Raw genomic sequence first — 25,685 nt, forward strand, 5'->3', positions numbered from 1 at the left:
CTAAAGTTTACAGTCATTAAACAAAGGATGCAGAAGACCCTACACCTAAACCGTGGCCCGCTGTCAAGCTACACATGCTGCAAGGTTTGTTTTTTTTTAAGCTTCCACACACATCCACATGTATCTCTTAAATGACTTACCACGCTTTACACTCACTAAAAACAACATATTCACTTACTAGCTCTAATGGCACTTGTGCTCTCACAAACACACATAGTACCAAATCACCTGCAGACCACTGCAGCATGCAAGCAGCAGCTCACTGCAGGGACGTCCTTACACCACATACAAGGAACCACCTCCACACTGACTGAGCTGTGGGCTACCATCACAGTCACCTGTCTGTATATAAAACTGTAGAGCAAAATTCAGGCCATGTCTTGACTACAGAAGTAATTCAAGTCACTGATAGTTGGTGTTAACTCCTCTCAGAATAGTCTGGTTTCAGAGGAAGCACCCATAAGCTCCGTGATTAAGTTGCTCAGTCCCAGTTAAGACTGCAGCAAGGACAAGTCCTCCTCTCAAGGAGCATTTTCACCCCCTACCTTGTGACACTGTCTCTGAATCACCAGGACAACAGTGTCACTCAGAAAAGAGGGGGCTATAAAGCACTGTAGATATCTCATCAGTCAGCCTTTTCCTGGAAATGGAGCAGTTAGGAAAAAAAAAAGCATCCCACAGCTCAGGGTAATTCCTATCAAGGTTTAAATTGGGCTCAAGTAATTGAGGGTCCTTCTATTAAACAAAATTAAAAATCCCAGAGTTCAACACAGTAAATTTAAAAAGGACAGATAAATTTTCCTGGCCTAGAAACATGGCCCTCAGGCTTCCTAACTATGTGCTACAATACTCCCCAGCTAGCGAAATGGAAAGCTGGCAGACACCCAAGGTATTCACACAAAGCATTGTAATTAGAAGCTACTTAGGGCACCATGAACAAAAATATATGCTAATAAAAACATCATTAACTAACTTGTGAAGAGACTCTTCTTAGGGGAGGGAATCCTTGCTAACAATAACATAATTGTCATGCATTTAAGTCCTGAAGTCCATGGCAACAATTTAAAGCTGATGGGGAAAAAGTGAGATAGGGAAAAAAAGCGACATTTGGAAAATAGTGGGGTGGAGGGAAAGTGACTCTGAGAAACAGAATGAAGCGAGGTTGTCTGATAGCACACCAACACAAAGCAACTGGGTCTGCAGAGACCAGTACTTAGGCACAGAAAAGTCAGGGGATTTTGTTAAGTGTGCTGCCAGTTTAAGGTTCTCCCTACCCAAAAAAAGGGAAAAAACAAGATAAAACAATTAAGCAGCTCTCTCCTTTTGTAATCAAGTACAGTGCAAATTTTCACCAGTGAGAGCTGCTGGAGAGCCACGTACCCATCTCCAGGGTCTCCTCCAGGAAGCATGCTGAGCATTCGCTCCCACCAAGGCTATGATAGAAATGCTTTTGATTTCCATTTTCTGCTGCATTATGGTCATTCTGCAGAAGTGATGTTTGCTCAGTATTTCCCACAAAATGGCAATTCTGGTCCCTTCTCTACTCTGCCTACAATTCCAAGTTTCCTGGCACAAAAGAAATAAAATATTATATCTATTATCCATATGAATCAGAAGAACTCAGGTGTTCCTACAAGCTTTTAAACCCAACAACAACTAGCATTTCAGAAGGCTTACACCGTTACAAGTGGCTATCTGAAAGCTGATTTAAGGCCTCAAGGGGGTGCTGAGTGCTTCCAGCTGGCTTCTCACAGCACCCAGGACACAGCTCCTTTTCAGAAGCAGCCACCTGACTTTCCAGTTTCTCCCAGCTGACTGAAGGCAGCCAGGAGGCATGCTGGTTCTCACGGAGTGTTGATTAAATACGGGCTTGAGACTAAGATATTTAAGAGTGGTTTCTCTACACTCTCCATGCTGGCAGTTTCCCAGTTTGTTGCCCAGAGAAACTCATGAACACAGAGCACAGAAGTGCTGCTGCTGTTGTTTCTGCCCGCCCGCTCTACCATGGTTAAGGTTTGAGCTTAACTTTCATGGCGTAAGTAAGGCTTCAGTTAAATCTCACCCGGGGCTCTTCTGCTGTGAAGGCTCCACATCAGCACGCAGACACAGCAACAGCTGGCACACCTGGGGAAGCACCGAGTGCCCCGACTCCAGAATAAGCACATGCAAGTCCTACACTTGGCCTTGTGTTTAGGAGAACGAAGCCAAACGAAGGCAATGTTGAAAGAGCAGGAAGTCCTAAACACTGTTATCAGCAGTATAGACAATAGGGGCATTGATGAAACCTCCGGACTTCAGCAGTGGAACATAGAGCCCCAACAAAAACAAAAAAAATCACAAAGAACAAGGGAAGGACAACAGCTCTCAAAGCAGAAACACCACTCGGAAGACATTTATTAGTACACTATGAAAAACGGCAATAGACCCGGAGGCTGAGGTAGGCTGGAAGCTTTGGGTCATCACTGTTGTTCAGAGGATAACAAGAAAGAAATTAACAGGGGGAGACATTTGTTCTTGAATAGCAGATCAGAAGGAGCAACACAAGACAAAGTAACCAAAATCCTAGATACAAATTAAAGAGAATAAGCTATTGAGAAGCATCAGGTGTTTAGCTGTAAAATGGGGATGTTCTAGCACAGAGAACAAGCTGGAACACTATGGACCTCACCTCGGGAAGCTTGCATGCCTCAGTAGCTAGCACTCAACACCCATCAACTTTGTTTACTGTATCACCCCAGTTTCCTAGAGTCCTAGTGAAGGATTAGGAATACATTGTGCAAACACAGAAGAAGAAAAAGATGGTCCCTGGCCTAAAGAAGTTATAATTCATGATTACACATGAAAAACTGTAACATACTTATGTGTCATAGATTCTGAGCAATTTATCAAGGTTTGTGACAGTCACTGCTCATCATTGTTAGACACAAGAAAAAGGAAAGCAGATGTTTGAAAAATGACAAGCTTAACAAAAAAATTGAGAGGAAACATAAGGCACTAGATGGGAAGGATGGATTTTGTGTCCAAGAGTCAGAGCTTAGTCACAGACTTCCTGCCTCAAATGAGGCGTCATTTAGTTCAGTCAATATGACTTTATTAATATTCACCTACATTAAAAAAAAAAAGCTTTGCAAGTCTTAAGACTATGTGGGAAAATAGATTAATACTTACATCTAAATGTCAAGAACTAAGTTTTGTGTGCTAAAAAGCTAAAAGAAAAAAAACAACAGCAGGGCAACAGAGGGAAGAGAGAGAGAATAAGCAAGGAAACTCAAACCATGGGAAAGAACATGGAACCTTTGCTACCTCTTGCAATAATTAGCCAGTTATCAGCTCCAGACCAGGCAGAAACGGAACAAACAAGATTCAAGGGAAGGAATTATGCTACACTTCAAATATGTTTTTTAAGATCCATTTTCCCATCATAAATAACATGCTGAATTGCTAAGAGTCAACAGATTTCATCAGGGCCACTTTACATCATGCTGTGTATTGTAAATAAAAGCAAAGCATTTCCTGCACTTAAGAGCAAAAATATTCATTGCCCGCAATTCACATACAAGGTATGGAGAATACAGTGGGATGTATCAGGACTGATGTTACAGCCTGTATAAGCATCTCATTTTACCCCAACCTAACATGAGCATAGCTACATTTTTCTATGAACAGGAACAGTGCCATTTCACAAGAAAGATTGAAGATACTTTAAAACATGTGCATGGGCTTTTCGATTTCTTTCAAACTTCAAGATAAATGTGGGTATATATTAAGAGAACTCTACCATTCTACAGCCTATTACTGCATACTACTGCCATTGAGGTTATTAAAAGAAACAAATGACCAACCAGGCTTACATACAGTCAACATGAACTCATGCTGCAAACTCCATCATGGCTTTATTGAAAAGCCAAAGGAAAAGCTACTTAACTTGAGCAATTCACTTCACACACTTGAAAAATCAAGATGAAAACCCTAAGTGGTTCAGGTTGCCGGTGCTAATTTTCAAAATAATAGCAGACACAACCCACGCCCATATTCAATGTCCCAGCTCAGAATAATCCCAGAGTCACCACCTAAGCTCAGACCACTCACCAGCCCACACACTGGAAGTCAAGTGCTTTCCAATGCCAACAAAAGCTGCCACATGTAAATCTGATGAAACCAGAGGGGAGCTGGAGACTGCTTGGGCACTACTCGAGCTGTTTTGAGGAAAGTGGCTGCCAATTCACACTAGGCTTTTTTTTGTTAGATAAGTGGCATGGTCAGCCTGCCTCTGTATTTTCCCCACCCGCGAAATCGGCACCTATATACTTGGCGACTGTTGACCATCTGCTTCGCAGAGCCTTGCAAAGATTCAGTAGGTTTATACCTACAAAGTCTTCTGAAGATGAAAGGTTTAGAAAAAGTATGCCAACACGTTAAAAGAGAGTGGGATAACAAAGACATATTGCAAAGTAATACTCACTCGCTCCTGACCAGCTGTGTCCCAGATCAGAAATTTGTGAAGCTCATTCCCACAAGGCACGGTTTTAGTCATGAAGGATGCTCTGAAAAGAAGGAAGCAGCAGCAATTTGTGACATGACCAACACTATGAATACGCAACCTATAGAGCTTAGCCAATTCTGCTGGGTTAGGCTGCATGTGGGGAAACTCCAAAACCTCGATAAAATGCCTAGAGAAGTGAAAGTCTCCCTTTTCTCAGATAAAATATGATACCTATATACGTATTCTAAAAGAAGGGAAAAGCCTCTGATGTTCAGGAACACAGATGCTTCTGCTGCTAGCTAGCTCCATCTTCTTGATGATATGGACCTGAGAAAAGGCATCAGCCAGCATCATACCAGGCAACAAATGTGCAACTTTTCAGTTAAACTTAGGAGACTGGATCACCAGGGAACAGAAAAGACACCTGATAAAATAAAATGCACATGGTGAAGAAATGGAAAAAAGTTCTTCCCCCTCTCAATTCAGATGAAGAAGTCTTTGTGGCTTCTTGTATTTTTTGTAGGAAATGTGATTTGTCTATGTTTTCACAGTGTGATTTTTCTTCTTTCAGGAAAGAGGGTTACAAATTTATAGGCTTTTTCTACATTACAGCATTCACTTGAAAGCTGGCTAGGAGAGACTGCCAAACTCTGGTAGATTTTCTTTTTTTCCCCCATCCTATCTGGACACTGCTGAACAATTTCTGTCGTGATAACTTTTTTCCTGGCTCAAAGATGGATTTGATACCATGCACTGTTATTACAAAAGCACTGAATCACATCAAATGACATATGATTGATCAAAACTTTTCCCGAGAATGATATACCAGAATTCTCCTCTATAGCCACCTGCAAATTGCTCTAATTTAACAATGCTGCATTGCTTATAAAAATATTAAGTAAGGCAAAAAAGCGCAGCATTTTCTTTGGTTGTTTTCAGGGTGTGTGTTTTCAGTTGTCACTCTCCTTCAGAAAGGATTAAGCAAGACTTTACAGCTTCAAAACCAGGAACTTTAGAGCCACAGCAGCTACTGTAGGTTGCAAGGAGTGTATATTTAAAACGATTAATTTGGAAGAAAATAAAAATAAAAACCTTATCTATATAGACAAGTAATATCACCTGCATGCAAGCTAGCCTTCATGTTTTAATCATCAAATAGAAAAATATTTTCCCTCTGTTATCATAATTACAAAAATTAAAGGGATTTTTTTTCTTTCCATTTGAGCAGAAGACACCTACTTAGCAACAGCAGCTACTTGGGGAAAAAGGCTGCTGCCGATTTAGAAGTAAAGAACCACTCAAGTTCCCACCAATTCCTTCACTGCAAACAAGTGCCCTTCAGTCAGTAATGTTATTCATTACATGCTTGCTTTCTCTCTGTCCATTTTTCTCCGGTCACTACTTCTAGGAGCACCCAAAACTGTCCTGGAACTTCAATGTGCAACTTCCACCTAACACTCCTTCATGCATTGAAAGGCAGAGTTTTGGAAGATACCATTTAACCCTCTGAACAACATACAGCAATCAGTCCTTCACAGGTGATTTAAAACAGCTCTAACACACAAGCCAGATCAGCCTTTCCCACCCAAATTACTCCTCTGTGAATAGTACATATTAGCTTCCTTTCCCATAAGAGATCAAGAATTTTCAAAATTTTCCAGGTAACACTGGACTTGGCAGATTTGTCCCTAAGATGTTAAAAGAAAAAAATTTGGAATTAAAATCAACTACAGGACTTACAGGCTTCTGATGGTCTGACACATAGAAGCTTGGCAGTTTTTAAAAGAACAAGTATGAATTAATTATACATACTTTAAATTGCACTGTTCCTATTTCGAGAAAGGCAGGATAACATGACGTGTCCTAAACCTAGATGAGAGCATGTCCATACCTGGGAACAGACAGTCCCACATTCCAGCCCAGCCTGGCAGGATATACAACGTAGGTACGTTAAGGGCTCCCCATGGTCCTCCTGCCATTACGCAGCTATGGGGTGCCCTGGTCATTGTGCAGATCACAGCCGCTTGGATTGTGGGGTTGCGGTTCTTTAAACTCCAAGGATCAGATTTGATACCTCATTGACCAGCGGGAACTAAAGGCATTTTAATCCTAAGGTCCTATGACCAAAACACAGTCTAAAGTGGGAAGCTCTTGACAAGACAAAAACAAAAGGACACCAGATAAGTAAGACATCTAAGAATGTCTTGATGTAAGAGGAGTGAAGAAAAACAAAACAGAACAGCTGGAAGTCATGGCCATGCACAACACAAGTCAATACAGCATGGCTCTGGACAGCCCCAGGAAAGAGGCTATTTCAAGAGACACCATTCACAGGAGGAGAATAGCAGAGCTCTGTCAGCCTCTCCATAATAGGGTATGCTGAAATGTAGTAAATTTAGGGCCTCTGTATTCCCAGGGGGAGAGCAAAGCAGATTTGGTTTGGGGCAGCCCCAGACTGCTGACCAGTGGGAGATTCTGTGGCTGCCCTAAACTCTCTAAACATGCAACATGAGCTGAAAGCCATTAAAGAAGAGTAGAGTTGAGTGAGATTGGTGAGCGGGAGAAAAAAAAAAAAAGATAAATACAGTATTCTGAGCCTTGAAAGCAGGAAAAGAAAAGAGCTCAGCAGAAGGCAGCAAGTTAAAAAATACATAGAAGGAAAAAAAAAGATATTATGCACGGTACTTACCCAATGGTAGGACTAATATTGTGATCAAAGTGGTCCTGGACAAATCGACAAACGATGCTTGATTTCCCAACCCCAGTATCCTGAAAATAAAGGAAAGCATGACAGCGAGTTCTGGAGACCCTAGATATCAATACTTCACCTGAAGAAACAGCCAAATATTAATTTGTGAAATTAAATCCTCTCTAGTGGCAAGTGGGGCAGGCTAAACATTTCAAAAGAAAAGCAAGCACATGGATTATCCTTTTCAAAAGTCAGCGCTGTGAATGGCACTCCCCGGTCCTCTTCCCAACACTCCCTTCTCTTCAAGCCTTGTATTTTTTTGGGTGGATTTTATATTCCTGTTGCAAGGACTGCAGTACTTCAAGCATAGCCACTTGTACGAGAAAATCCTGTGCTTTCAGACACATGGTGTGTTACCCAGCCAAGCCAGAGAAACTATTTCATTCAGGCCTGTCGCAAGGGCAAACCAAGCGTGCCTCCAAAACAGTTTACTCAGACCAACCTTTTAGTAAACTGACAGCACTAACTTAGTGGAACTAACCTTTTCATGGCAAGACAAACGAGGCTGCTGGGTGGAAACTTTGCAGAGGCTTCAGGTGGTTTTGAAAAGGCAGGAATCCAAAGATTTGGATCCCCAGAGATGTGCAGCTATCCCTGTGCAGGTTGTGCTACTGGACTGTGGTGAAACAGCATTACGTTAAAGGCAACGAAACTTGCTCTCTGCACTGCAATGTGGCAGGCTGCTTTCACTCGCAGGAATAGTCTTTTATTTTATCCCCCCCCAATCAATAAGGAAAAATAACAGCAGTACAGTACTGGAATAAAAATCAGAATAACCTGGGTGAGAGCAGGGGAAAGCTTGACATTATGCAGAAATACTATTTTAGGCATTTAAGATATGAATAACTTCCCCAAAATGCAGCATTTTTCAGTTTGTCTCTGTTATTCCACGAAGCCTTGGATGGTAGAACAACTATACAGAGAATCATCAAGGAAGAGGAATAGCAATATTGCTATGTCTCCCATAGAACTGTAAAGAACATCCTTAGAGACAAAAGGGATGTCAGGAAATAGATGTTGACCTTTGCAAGACATTAACAATGACAGCCCAGGGTCCAATCTAACTCATTAAAAAGTCAGTGGAAAGTTTTCTATTAATTTCATTGGAAGTGACCACAGAACTACCAGATTGCACCTGGTAGTTCCATTTGTATCCACATTTTAACACACTTGACTAGACAAACTTCTCGAAAAGTGCCCAGGCAAGAGAATACAGATTGTTGAGAGCACTACACCAATAACTACATATTAAAAAAGGAAAAAAAGCAGCCTTTGCCCACACATAAACTACATATAAAAAAAAAGCCTTTGCCTTTTGTGTAATCAATTTTGCAAAATTTCATCTTCTTTTTGAATATGAAAGAAAAAGAATGCCTGTATTTAGATTTCTTTTCACCATGCTTAAGTGAAACTATATTGCCACTGCAAGCGAAGTCTTTATAGACAGCACTTATTAGAAAAGCATCATTTAAACTCTCATATTTAATTCAAAGCTGTCCTCAGTCAGCTTAAAAGCCATAATAAATGCTCATGCTACACAGACGGTTGTTTATCTACTGTGTTCAATCAGTTAGAAAAAAAAGATCAAAGAGAGGAGCAGTGTTTGAAACCAGGCCCGTAGCCTTTGATCAACCGCAGCCACACACACTGTTGCTATTCCCAAATTTTGCCTTCATTATCGACTCCAGCTGACATCTCTGTATAATTACTAGACCAGGATGGCAGAACACATTTAAAAAAAAAAAAAAAAAAAAAAAAAAAAAAGTCCTCTGTGGATCTAATGATTATTCCAGATTTTAAACGCTGTGGAGAAACCAGAATTACCACCCACTGGGTGTGAGGAATTACATTTCCCTCTTGCGGGGACAGAGTTTCTGCCACCATGTTCGAAACAAGACATCGACTCCCGTGTTGGTTTAGTTCCGTGTACTTCCTTCAGCTCCCTTGACAGGTCACTCAAAAGGGCAACTGCAATTACAGCTCCTGACCAAGAGGAGCCCCGTCTCTGGCAGGGACGTGACATCCACAAGCACGGATTAAAGCTTAGCTCATTTTCCTGGAAGTTCCTACCTTTTCATCTTTCAGTTCGTGGCTTTCATGTTTCACGCTAACGTTAAAGGAACTTTAAAAGTTTCAATTGCTCTCGCATCTCTTGCAACAAGCACGGCTGAACTTAAGCATATGCCAGGCACGCCAATAGCCCTCAAGAAGCTTAAAGGCATTCTTATACTTTGCTCCTGAGGTTGCTTGGACTACCAAGAGGGCCGAATTTACCCCTGGTATAACTCCAGTGAAACCAACGGACTTGAACCACAAATGAACCTGTCTTTAGGATGACCACGGCTGCAGCCAGCTGCCAGTGCTTTCCAGGAGACAGGCAATTTAATGCCTGGAACCAAAGTCTTCAGTTGAAACAAGCACTACCCGCTTCTGTTTTGTTGCCTGGAGGGTACAAACAGCTGGTTACCGGAGCATAATTAGAACACGGAGTGGAGGGAAATAAAAAAGAAAGAGCTTCCTACTTAAAGCAGCGATTATCATTTCATCATGGGATTTAAAACTACTTAAACAGATTTCAGTCCATGTCACCATACTTGTGCCCATCAAACAAGATGCTCACCTGCTTGAAAGCAAAGCAAATCATGGTGCATGAACATTACACCACAACTTGAAAACTTAGTAGAAATCTTCTACTGCTAATCAGACCTTATCTTCTACTGACAATAGGGAACTATCAGGTCAATCTCGCAGAAGTCAAGGAAAGCATGGTTGCTTCAAAGAAGTAGCCATTCACTTCTCAGCAATGCATTGAAATTAAACCTCCTTGCTAAGGCTGTACAAAGCTTTCCTGCTACCATCTGCTTTGTCCTTTGCTATATGGTCTTCCTCTGCATACATCCATTTTTCTAACATCTGATGGGGATGATCATCCTTGCTTTGTTCCTTTTTCTTCAAAGGTTGAGCCACATGCCTGGGTAACATTCAGGCATGCAGATGACTTATTTTTTCAGTTCTTAAAGTTCTGCTTTTTGCCAGCTTTTTATACCCTCTAATCTGTTTTTCTTTTTTGTTTTACTCCATGTTGGTGTACATATAACATCAAACATACACCAAGGAATAACATTTTGGCTTATGTGAAAGGTCACAACAGTATTGAGCTGAGTGGATTGGACAAGTTTCAGAAACTGAAAACATGTCCTCAGGAGTTATGTCGCACTTTAAGGAGCATGTCCTGCAATTCTTCAGAAAAATCCTTATCCATGGGAGATTCAAGGGTTTCAGCACTACACTAATTGACTCACCATGATCAAAAGCGTACCACTCCATGAAAGGAATGGCAAGAAAGGAATAAATATAAAATAACTCTTTTGAATCAAGGTGTTCATGATGCATTTGATGAGTCACCCATGGGACCAACTGCATGTTTTGCTTTTCTCCTTTCTTCTCATAAGCCTTGTAGCACACTTACAAAATATCAGTTATAAACTGCATTGTACTGAGATAAGCAAAAGGGGTAGGGAGGAAGGAAAGGAGTAGCAATGTAATCCACAGTAAATGAACCACTATTAGTTCACCAGAAGAAGTAGCTGCAACTTCAGAATCTCCCACTGGTCAGCAAAATGGATATGGAAACTGAACCATATCAGATGTTTCTGATAAATACAAGGAACCAATGCAAGCATGACTAATTCCTGATTTTTACCCTTTAACCTTGAAAAGACATTCTCTATTCTTCTAAAATCCCTTACCCACAGATTTAGAAATGAGAATTTTAAGAGCACCAGAACGGAGAGCAGCATGCCACAAAAAACCAGTGCTTCCACCCACACTCCTGCTCGCAGAGAACCACCCCACTTGGCTCTTCTCAGCTCACATTACTGTAAAGGAGATGAGGCTGTATTTCAAGCCAGCAGAATTACAGGATGCTGGCAACTCATTTACAGGCAAAAAACAACTGAGCTGCTGATTTCTTCTGGCTGATTTGCAGCAGCATAGAGGAAGATTAAAAAAAAAAAAAAAAGAAAGCAGAAGTTCAATATGAGCAATATATTAAAAAAGAAAACCATTTTTCCATTATAAACAGGCAGTTGGTATATTCTTCTGTCCATTGTTCCAGATGCGTTTATCCTGGCAGAAAAAAAAACCTAATGCAGAAAAATTTATCTCTTTAATTTAAATCTGGATGTCTCATTTATGTCTTTGCACAACCATAGGGTCCAGTCCTCCAAGCACTTTTCCAAACTGAAAGGAACTCTACTACCCTGTAAACACACCCCTGATTAGGATGTTAGTCTTTAGCCATGATATTACAATAGCTTTTTAATAGATTCAGATGGGTCAAGGCCTATTGTGCTGAGCAAACTAAACTCTTCACGTAAATTCTTTTTACATCCAAAAGGGAATAAATGTTGAATTGACAAAAAAATGCACACATATTGTGACTAATGACTAAACAGCAGCCCCATAATTATGCACACTGCTGCAAGAGCTTTTTTATTCTTGACTACGCAGAATCTTTCTGTGCTATGTTAACACATAGGGCTTTTTAAATATATGGAAGATTAGATAAACCACACAAAAATCCTTTTATGACTCTAGGATTTTGGAAACACAAATAAAACAAGAATACTAGATGGCACTTCACACGAGGAAATGGCACACTAAGAATTAACATACTGAAGAAACTGCCTTCTGTCCTCCCACTTGCAAAATAAGAAAAAAAACCCAAAACATCTGGCTTGTAACCACCGCAGATCTCATGACTAACTTCCCATTTCAGCTTTAAAAGAGGGTTGAGATACCCTGGAGGTGGGTGCCACAAAAATCTGCATTGAGAAGTAACAGAGAACCGATCTCCATAAAACAGGGATCCAACACACGGCTCCTTCAGAAGGACAGAAGTTTTCCCATCAGGTTAGACAAAGCCAGGATTTAATCCATGGTATTTCAATTTGTGTAAATTTTTTACAAATTAAAAATGTCTGTCTCTCCAAAGCATTTCTTATAATAACCAAGATTCATTGAGACACGATCTAGAGGCAGAGGTCTCATTAAAATTGACTGGCTTTAACATGCGTTAAGTCGTATGTATCGGAAGAATGATCACGCCCTAGCAACCTGGAGGGTACTAATACCAAGTGCTCGAAAAAAGCAAGTCAAGCAGATGTTATTTCAACAATAATATGAGAAACACTTGGAAATGACAAGTCTTTATCCTTTCCCATAAGCAAGAAACTGATCTCATGGCTCACGTGGCTTCCACCAAACTCAGCAGGACTCCCCTGCACCTCACAGTGGGAATGCACCTGCCCCTCAGAGCCCGCTTGCACTGGGGCTCCCCAAAAGCTGACCTGTTAACCACCCTAACTGCAAAGGCACCACAAGCATTTGGCAGCTCAGCCCTTCCTCTGAGGACCCCTGATCAAGAGGAAAAAAAGTGCAACCAATGCAGTCAGGGTTGATTTAGTGTAACCCCCCAGCAGCCCCTCGTGCATAGCTGCTTCATCAGGCGTACAGCTGGAATTACAAAGCTGCTCACACCAATGAAAACCTGGGTTCCAGGCAGAAGGCAAGACTGGACCCTACCTGCAAGCTGTTTTGAAGCTTTCTCAAGACAGATTAGCATCAAGACGTGCACTAAGTGCACGCACCAGAAACAACCATGGTCAAATTTGGGTCACTAATGATCTTCTCGGCGCACCTTCCAGTGAGATAATGCTGCCTTGTGTCATCCTTCAGATACGGGACAGCAGGGAGGGAGGGAGGCTTGATCGAACATACAGAACAAGGGTACAGTCAAAAAGCTGTCCCACTCTCCTGGAAAAGGATCTGCTCAGAGAGGAAGCTGGCTGCTCCTCATGATTAAGAGAAGCAACAGTTCCTGGCTCCCTGTCACATATTCATGCCACCGGACAAACTTCTTGGCCAGTTCATTACTAACTGAAAAGTAACAGAGGAGCCAGTTTATGCTGAAGATTTCCCAAGCTAAATTCTCCTCTTTGTTACACCAGTTTGACTTCTGCCAGTGCTACAGCAAAGAAGGAGAGGTCTTTGCCTTGCCCAGTGCAGAACTATCATTGTTGGAGTAATTAAGACGTACAGATGAAAACATTTGAATTGCTATGAAGTTGCCAGAAAGGAGAAAACTGTCATTTATCATCAATGCATTTAATATTTTAAATACCAAAAAAAGGCACTCAAAACCTCTGCAGCTGGCCAGGCAAGTATGAGATAGAAAGACATGGTTTAAACTTTAGGGGAAGAAAAATAATCAATGAGTCTTACAAAAAATGCAAATGCAGAGAGACCTTTCATTCTAGTAGCTCTGTAAAGCGCAGCTGGTTTTGACTTGGCAGTTCAGCTTCTACACATTAAAATAGCCATTCTTTCCACTGTCAGAATTGGCCATGCTTTAGTTTTTGATTTATAGTTGAATCCCCCTGGCTCATTCCCATTATCCTCAGCAGGGCTTTGATGGAATTTGAAAATTCACAGCAGTGTAATTACACCACAGCGCTGCTAGATGGTTAGCATTTTATTACCTATCATCAAACAAATCGCTAGGCCTGTACCGTAAAGTATTGCTGGGCTTTTGCAGAAATGCATTCTCAGCTCTGGTCAAGCCTGGTATCTAGGAGGAATGTCACTCCTCGGGCAAGGTCCGGCATGCAGCACTGAGATATCTGACCTGCAGCTTCGATGCTTTCAGAGATGCCAGTCCTTAACCCAAAGGCATGTGATGTGGTAAGGCTGAGTACAGGATTACAGCTGTCTTTTAAATACCAATGGAGGTAAAAAAGCAACAAGCTGAACAACAAAATACAGCATTGCAATTTGCAGCCTGCTTTAGTCCTCTATGCCTGCCATTAAAATTTTAATCATTACTCAACCAGATGCAGGCAGCATTGCAATATTTTCCATGTCTTACTAATTCAGTTACAGCTGCTCTGGAAGGCTGTGGCAGTCAGCTTGAAAAGTATCTGAAACTGGCTCTGGATTTTTATCAACCATATGAACATACAAGGAAGAGTTATGCACAACAGACTCCTGATCACAGTTTCCAAGGGCAGTATTTTCATCTAAGAATTGCTCTACCCAATAAACTCTTTGCTAGCCTTAAACACATCCTTCGTCCTTCCCTGTATTTGGGCATCACTGACTTGTCTGAAAACACTGCTGTAAGGAGAAATACCTTTCAGGAGACCTGGGTTCAGAGACACCCCTGGGACTGAACTGAACCTGCCAAGCACCAGGCTTGTCCCAGCAAAAATGCAGCCATGCACTGCGGAGTGGTGTCTAGGAAGAAGTGCAAATAGCTTCTCGCTGTATTCAGTTTTTCCATCTGCAAGACGTATCAAGCAAGCAAGTCCCACCACCGCATAAGCGCACAGATGCAAATACAAGAGCAGCTCTCAGACTGACACATTGGCTCTCAGCCGCTTCACCAACAGAAAACTGCCTGAGGCTCCAGCCTGAACCAGGGGGAGGTGCTCTGAAGCCTCACTTCTGCCCTCAAAAGAACACACATCTCATTCAGGACACAAGTAATTTTTGTAAATTCCAATTTTCGTTACAGCCTTGTACAATGAGAAATAGATTATTTGCCTTGTGAGCAACATGATTCTCGGAGAAGATCCTTTTCCTGTTGATTTGCTGGGATCCCTCTTCCAGAGCTACAGAACGGGCCCAGGGGCACACCTGCTTCCCAAAGTGGCACTACAATTTTTCAGCTCCTTGACAGGCCCTCTACCAAACAAGACGCCTGTTGTGTTTTTCTTCTCTACACAATCACCACCACCTTTAATTGTTTGACTTTCTTCATTACCGAGCCTGGCAATGTACTTCTGCAACACGAGCTCCAGACAACATCAGGCATGGCCTTACACTACCAATGATCTACAAGGAGTTTCTGCAAAGGTCTCGAGGGTACTCAGTTACAAAGCAAATTTTTGAAAGGGAAAAACTGGAACCAGAGTTGGCCTTCAGGAGTGTCAGTGTGCTATCATGCACTTTCCTGAGTGAAGGGTACTCGCCAAATGAACAGCAACACTCCCACTGAATATCGGAACAGAGTTTCCCAAGATCCCAGCACAAACACACGGATCTCGATGCAACTGTGTTTTGAGGGGGAGGATTATTCTGCAGTGTCTCACTTCTTCAGTAGGAACCACCACAGTTCTTTTGGTCATCTGTCCATATGTGAACCTTACGAGAACATCCCTGTCTGCATTCCTGTTTGTTGCATGCCTTTCTTTAAACTCATAATATGTGGTAATATTGGTATATTTTAAGTCAGTCAGTATACTACTCCCATAAAGTTAGGATAGTCTGTGTCAATCCTCCCACAGTAAAACACCCTACACATCATTTCTAATTGCTAGTGTAATTTCAGGCCAATGCTGGTGTTGTAAAGCACAAATTAGCTACAAAATAAGGCTTTTTCCTCTGGTGCACATTAGAATTAGATTAAGTCTAATTCCCTCTACATGTAGGAAGTGCTACGCTTGTTCTCAGAGACATTTTTCTACCGCCAACCAGGTCAGTCCTGTTATTTCAGAATACAATCCTTCCTCCTACTGCTGAAAGGACTGCATTTGGCACAGAAATTCTTGGCCCTATCGTTCTCAGCTCACTAGCTGTTAAATGAAAACAATAATTACTTGATTTTACCTTGTAGCAGCATTATGGGGATTTAAATCAGTGATAGTTCTAAAGTGTTCAGACAGTAGAGTGACAAAGAACCATTTAAGCGTCTTAAGAGATATGTCAAGTGCTGAGTTTGTTTGGTATTTATATGCATTTTCAATACCATCTGTATATTTCTAATCACCATTTTAAAACAGAAAAATATCTGCTGGCCAGGGCTTAATGCTATCTGGCCTCTTGTGGTGGGTTGACCCTGGCTGGAGGCCAAGTGCCCACCATGCAGCCACTCTATCACTCCCCTCCTCAGCTGGGCAGGGGAGAGAAAATATAACAAAAGGCTCATGGGTTGAGATAAGGACAGGGGGAGATCATTCAGCAATTACTGTCATGGGCAAAACAGACTTCACTTTGGGAAAATTAATTTAATTTATTGCCAATCAAATCAGAGTAAGGTAATGAGAAATAAACCCAAATCTCAAAACACCTTCCCCCTACCCCTCCCTCCTCCCCAGGCTTAGCTTTACTCCTGATTTTCTCCACCTCCTCGCCCCTCAGCACCACAGGGTGATGGGGAATGGGGGTTAGGGTCAGTTCATCACACATTGTCTCTGCCACTTCATCCTCTTCAGGGGCAGGACTCACCACACTCTTCCCCTGCTCCAGCGTGGGGTCCCTCCCACGGGAGACAGTCCTCCACGAACTTCTCCAATGTGGGTCCTTCCCATGGGCTGCAGTTCTTCATGAACTGCTCCTGCAGGCTTCCCTTCCATGGGCTGCAGTCCTTCAGGCACAGACTGCTCCAGCGTGGGTCCCCCTGCAGGGTCACAAGTCCTGCCAGAAAACCTGCTCCAGCGTGGGCTCCTCTCTCCATAGGGCCACAGGTCCTGCCAGGAGCTTGCTCCAGCGTGGGCTTCCCACAGGGTCACAGCCTCCTTTGGGCAGACACCTGCTCCGGCATGGGGTCCTCCATGGGCTCCAGGGGGATATCTGCTCCACCGTGGTCTTCATCATGGGTTGCAGGGGAGTCTCTGCTCCGACGCCTGGAGCACCTCCTCCCCCTCCTTCTTCACTGACCTGGGGGTCTGCAGGGCTGTTTCTCTTACATATTCTCATTCCTCTTTCCAGCTGCAGTTGCTGTTGTGCCATTTTCTTTTTTCCCTTCTTAAATCCGTTCTCCCAGAGGCGCTACCACCGTCACTGGTGGGCTCGGCCTTAGCCAACGGCAGGTCCGTCTTGGAGCCGGCTGGCACTGGCTCTGTCGGACATGGGGGAAGCTTCCAGCAGCTTCTCACAGAAGCCACCCCTGTAGCCCCCCACTACCAAAACCTTGCCATGCAAACCCAATACACCTCTGAATGCATGACTTATCATCTGATCTTTTCTCTCCATTTGTTTTCCTTTAGTCCACATCGGTTAGCAAAACACGTACAGTGACTGCCCATCTGCTTCGCCTCCAAGCTGGATGCATCTGCAGCCCTGTCCACCCCTCCTGTTCCCAACCAGCCACTAAAGCCAAACGCTTGCTGCCAGGTTTTGGCTCCCTTATGAGCGTGATTATTCAGCATGTGGTTTCCTTTCACACACATCCTGCACACATCCTCCTGTGGAATTAAACTCAGGCATGCATAGCTGGTCTGATATCTGCCATACTTGGAGCCAAGGAATGCAGTCCTACTTGTCCTGCCATTTTTATAGGCTTCTTTGGAGTTAATAAGTTTCTCCATATTCACTGTCACAGGTCCATTGCTCTCCACCAGATCCCAGCCCAGTAATCTTTTAGAGACAAACGCCCAAGTTTCAAATACACTTTCATGAATATTTTGCTGCATCCTTTCCTCTCTTAGAGATAAAAAAAGAATATTTCCAGCCCTCCCCCACCCCTGGACTGCAATATTAGTTATCATCTCTCAAGCTAATTACTTTTTTTCAGAGATATGGCCAGAGCCCCCAAACAACACCATGGCCTCATCAAACTATAAAGTACAAAAGCAAGCGCAGATGGCCAAAAGCACTTTATCATCCTATCAAAGCAATGTGCAAAATGAGAGAGACTGAAGAACAGCTAATATCTGTATGGTAACTAATGTTAGCAATAAATTCACTTTCCTAGAGACAGTCATATATTTCTATATGTAATACTATATGAAACCAAAGTCTCTCCTAGAGTGTTTCCAAGATATCTGGCATTATCCTGCTATCATAACTAGGGGTCCAATTGCAAGCTCTTCATGTTGAGTTGAAGGCATGGAGAATCACAACTGCAGACTGAAGAACTTCAAGATGAGTGGACCAGCCCTATCTTCCCTCCTCTTTCTTCCCCCAACACATGGTTTTCAAAAGGATTCGCCCAAAGTACTCTCCCTCATTTGGCAGCTAGTAGGCACTTCACTAACTTCAGCTGAAGATTTGACTCCAAGTGTGGAAAGGTTTCTCCAAATGTGTGGACTCCAGAGAAGGAACATTTTTACCTTGAAAGAAGGCACGAGATGGTGCTGGAAGGATGACCTAATCAGAAAGAGAGCTATCTTTCCTTTGTACATAGTCCAGTGACTGACATGGCATTAAATCAGCAGTAAGGAACAAATCCTTGTTCTATACCACACTAGCAGTGGGTGGCAGGATTAGCGGTCACTTAAACTATCTACTACCCAAGAAAACACAAAGTGACCCACGTGGCTGCTGTATGTTTACTCACCCAGTGCTTACAAACCATGTCGCTCCTCCGCAACCTGCCAACTCTTTTGTGTGTGAAGTTGGCGTGGGAATATAAAGAGACCTTTGTTTATGAGACAGGGGGCTGCGGAGGGAAAGGGAGAACAAAGAAGCTTCCTTCAAAGCCATTCTTTAAAGGAACTCCAATAGAATAAAAATAAATAAATAAAACAAGGCAAAACAGAAATGCAATTGATGAAGAAAACATAGCCTGTGGGTCATTACTCCAGCTACCTGCAACATGACTCAAGAACAGCAACACTGTCAAATATATTAAAAAAATGGTAACAACAACTTAACACTGCAGCCAACCTAGCTCTGGAATGTCCAACTTAGCAATTTTTAAAGCTCATATATTTCAGTAAAAAAACCACCCAAACCCATACTCTAATTCAAATATATATGCTTAATCACTGCATCTTACTGTACAAAGTGCAAGCTAACCACACCGCCATGCTAGCATGGGTGTGGACAGCAAAGATAACAGCCTTCAATCATTATTATTTAGAAACTGCTTCCCCACATCAAATTTCCAGCTAATTCTCTGTGTCTTTTCTTACACATTTCCTTCCCCTCTCCAGACCAGTTACCAAATTTAGAACAGTAGCTGAACCGCAGAGAGAAATGGAGGATTTTAAATTGAAATCAAAGAGCAGAATCTCAATCAATCAATTTCTTATGCCCTTGACAGCATGTGGTATGGATGGCTGTGGAGGAAGAACTGCTTAGCCTGGTGAAAAGGAAGACGGGAACTTGGAGTTTATTCACATTCCTTCATCTCAAGTTGTGGCTTTTGGGGGCATTGGCTGTTCACTTAAGATGCTGAACTCCTTGTTTTGAACTGCCTCTACAGTTTCAGGAAAGAGCATGATATAAAAAGCAGCTGCAAATAAGGTGGTATCAAACTAGCTGACTTAATAAGATGAGAGGATGAAAGGAGGAACAAGAGGAGCACTTTTCAAGGGAGTAATCACACACACACACACAGAGATCTCCTTTGGAGTCACAGCACACGCCAATGAATGAGCAAAAACCCCTCCCACTGGATGGGGGAACCCAACAGTGCAAAGCCTGAGGCCACCCTTAGTGAGACTTGCTCGTGCTTTACACTACAGTAAAGCAGCTTTTGAGTACAACAGTGTGGTCACAAGCTGTGTACAAGCAGTCCGTCCTTTTGGGGACCTCAACATCAAACAAGGCACTGGCTGATTTAAGTCACAGAGAACAACTTTGCTTCAAAAAAACTGACCCAAGACTGAACATGTGGTGGGAAGCAAGACCCCTCACTACCTGACACAGCTGCCTACCAAAGAAAGCTCCATCACAAAACCAAACACCATAACACCCTTCTACAAGGGCTGGACTGTGCTGCAATGCAAGGGAGGGCATTTATTTGGGAAATAGCACCACCTGGTGACTCCTGGTACTAAGGGAGAAGGAGACAGTCAACCTGGCGGTACTGAGCAGGAGAAAAGGAGGAAGGAGCACTGGCTAAATTGCTCAAGTGAGTTGGGTAAGGAGAGAAAGAGGACTGCATGATGGACTTACAAGAACTAGATGGTGGGACAGAGAGAGATGGAAAGAAGAGTGCCACTACCACCTTGGGAGCCCTGTGTGACAACGAGTGGTATGAACATAGCAAAGGCAGCTGCAAAGGGATGCCCATATCCCACACATAAACCACTGTATTAATGAACCAAGAAAGGAAAAAGAAAAAACCCACCCAAACCAGCACAGCATCAACAACGTTGTACACCACAGAGGGATTTCTTTTTGGTTCATTTTTAGGACACCTATAGCTGTAGGACTTAGAGTCACTACCATCCAAACACGAATCATACCTCTAATTGCCTTCTACTGATCACTGAATCATAGGATCCTCCTGACCAAGGCATAACACAGACCAGCAGGTAAACCTACCCTGCCAGTTGCCCTGTAAGTGATAAGAAAGCGTATTTCACACTCCATGGTATACTCTCCCACCTCTTCAGTCCCAGCACCCCAGTTCACCTTAATGACCTCTCCCCATTACTGGCTTGCTGACTTCCCACCTAAGCACCACCACAGACACTTAAGTATGATCACTTCCATGTTTACCACTTCATTTTTCAGGTGAGAAGGAGAAATGAGAGCCTTGGTTTACCATGGGAAAATTCCTACTGTGGTGCCACAGGTGGATGGTGGTCACCACTCATCATCCCCCCTGCCAACGAAGTAGGAACCAAGCACAAACGTAACAGATCTCTCCAGCATATGAAACCTCAACAGTGAGGAGCTAAATAAAGCCCAAGTAAAACAAAGAAAAATTGCAAGTCCTGCTTTAACACCTGTGCAATTTTACTGACAGCAATACCTGATTTTGGCAACTCACATGGTCAGAATTTATTTTCTGGACAAACTTGGAAGACCTTTTAATATCTGCATGCTGCCATCCTTTTCCTACCCACTCTATCTCAAAATATACATGCACTTACAAAAATCCACTTGATGTACCACTCTTCCCACAGATAAATTGCTATTAAAAATACAGTAAAAATCTGTGTGAAGATTATCTGCTTAGGAATCCTGATAACTGGCCCTGAACTTGAAAAATTAAGGTGTAAGTGTAAGGAAGTAACTTACAAGTCACTGTATATCACATTGTCAATGATAATGAGTATCGATTGCAGTGGTTGTTATCTCTATGGGCCACATGCACACATACCAGCATAACAATCTGGCTAAATATCATTCATCATCATTGTGCAATGCAGTGATCAGAGAAACTAAATTCAACTTTCAGACCAAATACATAAATAACCTGAGGCTTTCATAGTTCAGTAAACATGTTAGGCAACAGCATCCTGACAAATGTTATTTTTGAGTACAGTTTGGCAGCAAAAAATGGGATAAACAATTCTGTGTTATTCTTTCCAAACCAAATTCTTTTTCCAAGTGAACCTTCCCCACATATATTTGTAGCAGCTGAAACTTTCAAAATAATGGTATGACAAGGAGATAATCTTTGACCTGAATTCTGTTTGACACAAGTTTCTGTTCATACTCCAACACCCTGCCTCTTCCCTTGTCAAATCCTATCATTAGTGGCCATAACTTCAAAATACTTGTTACTGTCACTTACTAAATAGGGAGGGGAGGAAGGATTTGATATACCTGTCCTCGCATAGAAGATATTCAAAATCTTCCAGCCAGTCTGGAATTGATAATCCAATCCAATCCAAACATTATAGTTTCATATTACAGATTGCCTACAAATCTCAATAAAGCCATTTTCTTTTATTAAATGAAGGGAGTGGCTCTTACGCAATCAACTATATGCACATCAACTAGGTACAGCATTTGAGGAAATGGGTCTTGGTGTTCAGTCTACTATTTCAGTAATATAAAAGTTGTCCAGCAGTTGCCTGAAAAATTCATGAAAGGGCTGAATTACCTTCAAATTTGCCCATCCAAGCTCAGTAAGCAACTCAATTCAATGTTCAGACATTCCACTCCCAATTTGTAACTACCCCACCTGCAACTTATTATTGCATTTCAAACCAAAGAGGAAGAAAAAAAGCCACATAAATTATGAGTGCCAACTGAAACACCAGTTGAAAACTTCAGTCCTGGAGAAAAGAAAGCCTGATCCCTTCTCTCTTGCAGCAACAGGCGACAGAGAGGAAGAAGGCAGAGTTTCAGGGGGCAGCTATATAAAGACATTTCCCCTGACAAATGGGAACAAGCCTCATGGCCCTGGATCTTTGCTCCGAATTAGCAGAGCCCTAGTACAGGGTATGTCACCTAACAACTCCTCCTTGCCTCTCCACTGGCCAAAGGCAGCCAGACACCAGCAACTTGAGCAGTTCAGGAAACTCCACGTGGGTGGGACAGGGGCTAAGGATTTAGTCCATGGTTTTATTGCCAAAAGCTCTGGCTCTGCTTATCAGTTCCTCTTAGCTGACACAACAACCTGTAAAATCAGCAGTCTCCAACGACCACCAAAGGTCTGAAGTAGTCTCCTTTATCAGCAGCCTAAAGGTTGGCAAGCTGCTAAAGGCACCTTCTTTATGCAGGCTGCCCTTATAATTTGCCAGCCCACCTGCAGCCTTTGGAAACCTGCCTTCATTAGCCTTCCAGACACATTAACACATGCATCTTCCCCTGGGCATCAGGGGAAGGGGGGTGAGTTGAGATTTACTGGAAATTGCCATTATTTGTTATCTACAGTTAAATGTAGATAACACATAGATAATATACATCTACATGGACATTAAGTAGCATCACGGAGTGGTCTAAAATCCTTGAAACTGGGGGCTTTCATTTCCTGAATTGACATGCAGGACTGGGAATGGACAATCAGACGTTTGTGTAAACCTAAATCTGTGTTAGAAAATTTTTAACCAAAGGATCACATTTAATTAGCTTAGATTAATAGTGATTTCATGTTCATTTCACCTATTGCCTGAATCTGAAGTTCTCCCTAACACAGTAAATATCACCACTTATTTTAAACAGCATCATAGAAGGACCCAGCTGATGCTTTCTGCTCTGTCACCCATGCAAGTAAACAGAAGCGATAACAAGCAGCACGGTATAATAAAACCCAGGGCTGAGTTTTTTATCTGTGGATTTACTATGTGCTGCTGTGAACTTACTGAGAGCAAAGCTATCTGCACCAAACAGGCTCATAAATGGAAGAAATTATCAGTGCAAGGTCGTATCCCTTAAGCAGTTGACTTCTTGAATGTTTTCACCTCCTGTTGATTTCAGCAGGAATGAAACTCGGCAGCTCCTAAAGCGGGTACCACTAGCGTCAGGGAATTCAACTATTTAGGGAAAAGCCTTTTAAACGGGCAGGAACAGGTTTTGTTGCTGTTACTGTTAAGGCACCTTCCTCTCTCCGCCACAAAAATAACTAGGAAGTAAGTATCTAACTTACAACTGACTCACAGAAGAAAGTTTTGATTCACCTGGCCAATTTTTCTCATCTTCACTTAGAAACCAGAAATGGTCAAAAGCATATGGACTTTGCAAATCTTCAACTGAAACACGCTGGGAGCATTTCAAATGGCAACATTAAACCATGAAGTTTAGTAGGTTTAAGGACATCTCCTGAAGGGACAGGAATAGCGGCCTATTGGAAGAGCCGATTTGGTCTTTCCCTCCAAAGCAGGAAGAGGCTGAGCCACACCGAGGGTGCTGAGGAGTCCCTCTCAGGACAGGCTGTTTGGGTGCTAAACACGCTTTCTGTGTTGCAGTCTGAGTGCTTGGGACCGAGTCCAAAGCTCCTGCAGACCCTGGACATGGCAGAACAACAGGCACAGGGATTTTGGATGACATCTCCAGTGGCCCATGAGATCCCACCAGACCTTCCCTTTCAGTTACCAGGTCTACAACAGAGCGTTCTCAACTGGTCAAAAGTGGTCCAGCTTAATTTAATGCAATGTAAACAACAATTCTGCAGGTTCACCTGGACAAAAGTGTTTTGAAACATAGATGAAACAATACTAAGACTAAGTTACAGCTTTAAAAGAAAAAAAAAGAAAACTGAAGGCTAAAAACCAAGGGAGAGGATTTTTTCACCCTACCTTATTATTTTGTATGTATTACTCCCTTCGCTGTTTTGCTCTGTGTGGTTTTCTGTTTCCTTATTTACAGCTTCTCTTTCCTTCACTCCTTCTCTGACTTTAACCCCCCTGCTGTGTTCCTCATTCCCTCGCACCAGTCCCCCCCAGTGCTCCTCTAATGCTTTCCACTGGTCTCTCAGTTTCAGTCCTCCACTTCCTCCTCCGTTAGTCTCTTTCTTTATCACTTTGTTCCTCCAAATCTCCTCTACACTGACTTTTGCACCCTTTTTTCTACTGGTCATCACTTAAACTATTCCTGAAAAACTACCACCACTCTCCTTCAGACAAACTTTTTAAATTTGGACTTATTCTATAACTTCCAAAAGTTCATTCTCTTTCTTTCGCCACACCAGCCTAAAGGAGAAGGCAAAGCTGGACATGAAATTCTTCATCAATTTAGTTACCTGGTCAAATAAAGCACCATTTCCAAAGAGCCTACCAGATCCTGAAAACCAAGCAGAGGTAAAACTGAGCTACTTTATCTGCTTTTAATGTTAAACAACAGGAATCACTCAAGAGCTGTGTTATCTCAAATACGTAATTTACATAAACTTTTTATCTTTGTTGTCCACACAGGACTGCATTCAGCTCTATATTAAGTATACACTGAGCTTTAAGCTTGGGATTCAATATAGCCTGTACCCTGATACACTGCTGAAGAGGGATTACCCCAAATGCTTAGAATTAAATATGTACTTAAAGGGATTTCAGTAACATAATCTTGAATCAGCATTTATGTTACCTGGTTTTATACAACTGCCATTTTTGTCACATAAATTGTGCTCCACCTGTCTGTCTGATGCCTAGGCATGCATTTATTCTTTTCAAGTGCACCCCACAGGAAAAAAAAAATAAAGAAAAATATCCAAGGCAGGGTGGGGAGGTGGGAAATATCAAAGAACAGAACAATTGACTCTGAAGACTATTCACACAAACTAACACTCTGCTGCTTGGAGTCATAATAGTTGAAGACATTAAATGTGGGGGACAATGTTTAATTCCTTCGTTGACATTCAAGCAAACTAAGACAAAAACAAAGTCCAACTTTCCTTGAATTTTCCACAATTTTCATCCAAAAAAAGAAAATCCTGACTTAAGGGATAACGTAAGAAAACACCTTGTTTGTAGCACACTCAAGAACTGAATATCCTAAAAGTAAGACTGTCTGCATCGTATTGCAAAGGTTGATGTCAGCATGGATTATGCACCATGAAGGACTTCTGGCCTAAATGTGGTTGAAAGCTTCCTGTTCATATCACCTTTAACAAGATATATCGCCAAGTGTTCATTTTATGACTCTTAAAACAGACCCACTTACATTTAGTATGTTATGGGGGGGGGGGGGGGAGAGAAGAAAAAGAGATAACGGACTTCCTATCCAATAAAGGGAATCTGTTCTTTCTCACTGCCTAAATCCCTCCAGGAATTAACCAACCGCCAGATTTACCCAGCCACAAAGTGGAAGTGTGCCTTTACAGACTGGTAG

The 25,685-nt window shown here is 42.3% G+C and overlaps 1 protein-coding gene across 2 annotated transcripts in view; it reads right to left on the reverse strand.

The window, feature by feature from the left end:
- Positions 1–25,685, reverse strand: part of RAB31 (RAB31, member RAS oncogene family) — a 70,226-nt gene that overhangs the window by 33,142 nt on the left and 11,399 nt on the right. For both annotated transcript variants that reach the window (XM_075022985.1, XM_075022986.1), the window contains exons 2-3: positions 7,173–7,252; positions 4,463–4,544 (exon numbers count right to left, since the gene is read on the reverse strand). In XM_075022985.1, coding sequence (XP_074879086.1) covers positions 4,463–4,544; positions 7,173–7,252 — 162 coding nt within the window. The remainder of the gene's footprint in view (positions 1–4,462; positions 4,545–7,172; positions 7,253–25,685) is intronic.

Source organism: Buteo buteo, chromosome 3 (genome assembly GCF_964188355.1).
Source record: "Buteo buteo chromosome 3, bButBut1.hap1.1, whole genome shotgun sequence".
Classification (NCBI taxonomy): Eukaryota; Metazoa; Chordata; class Aves; order Accipitriformes; family Accipitridae; genus Buteo; species Buteo buteo.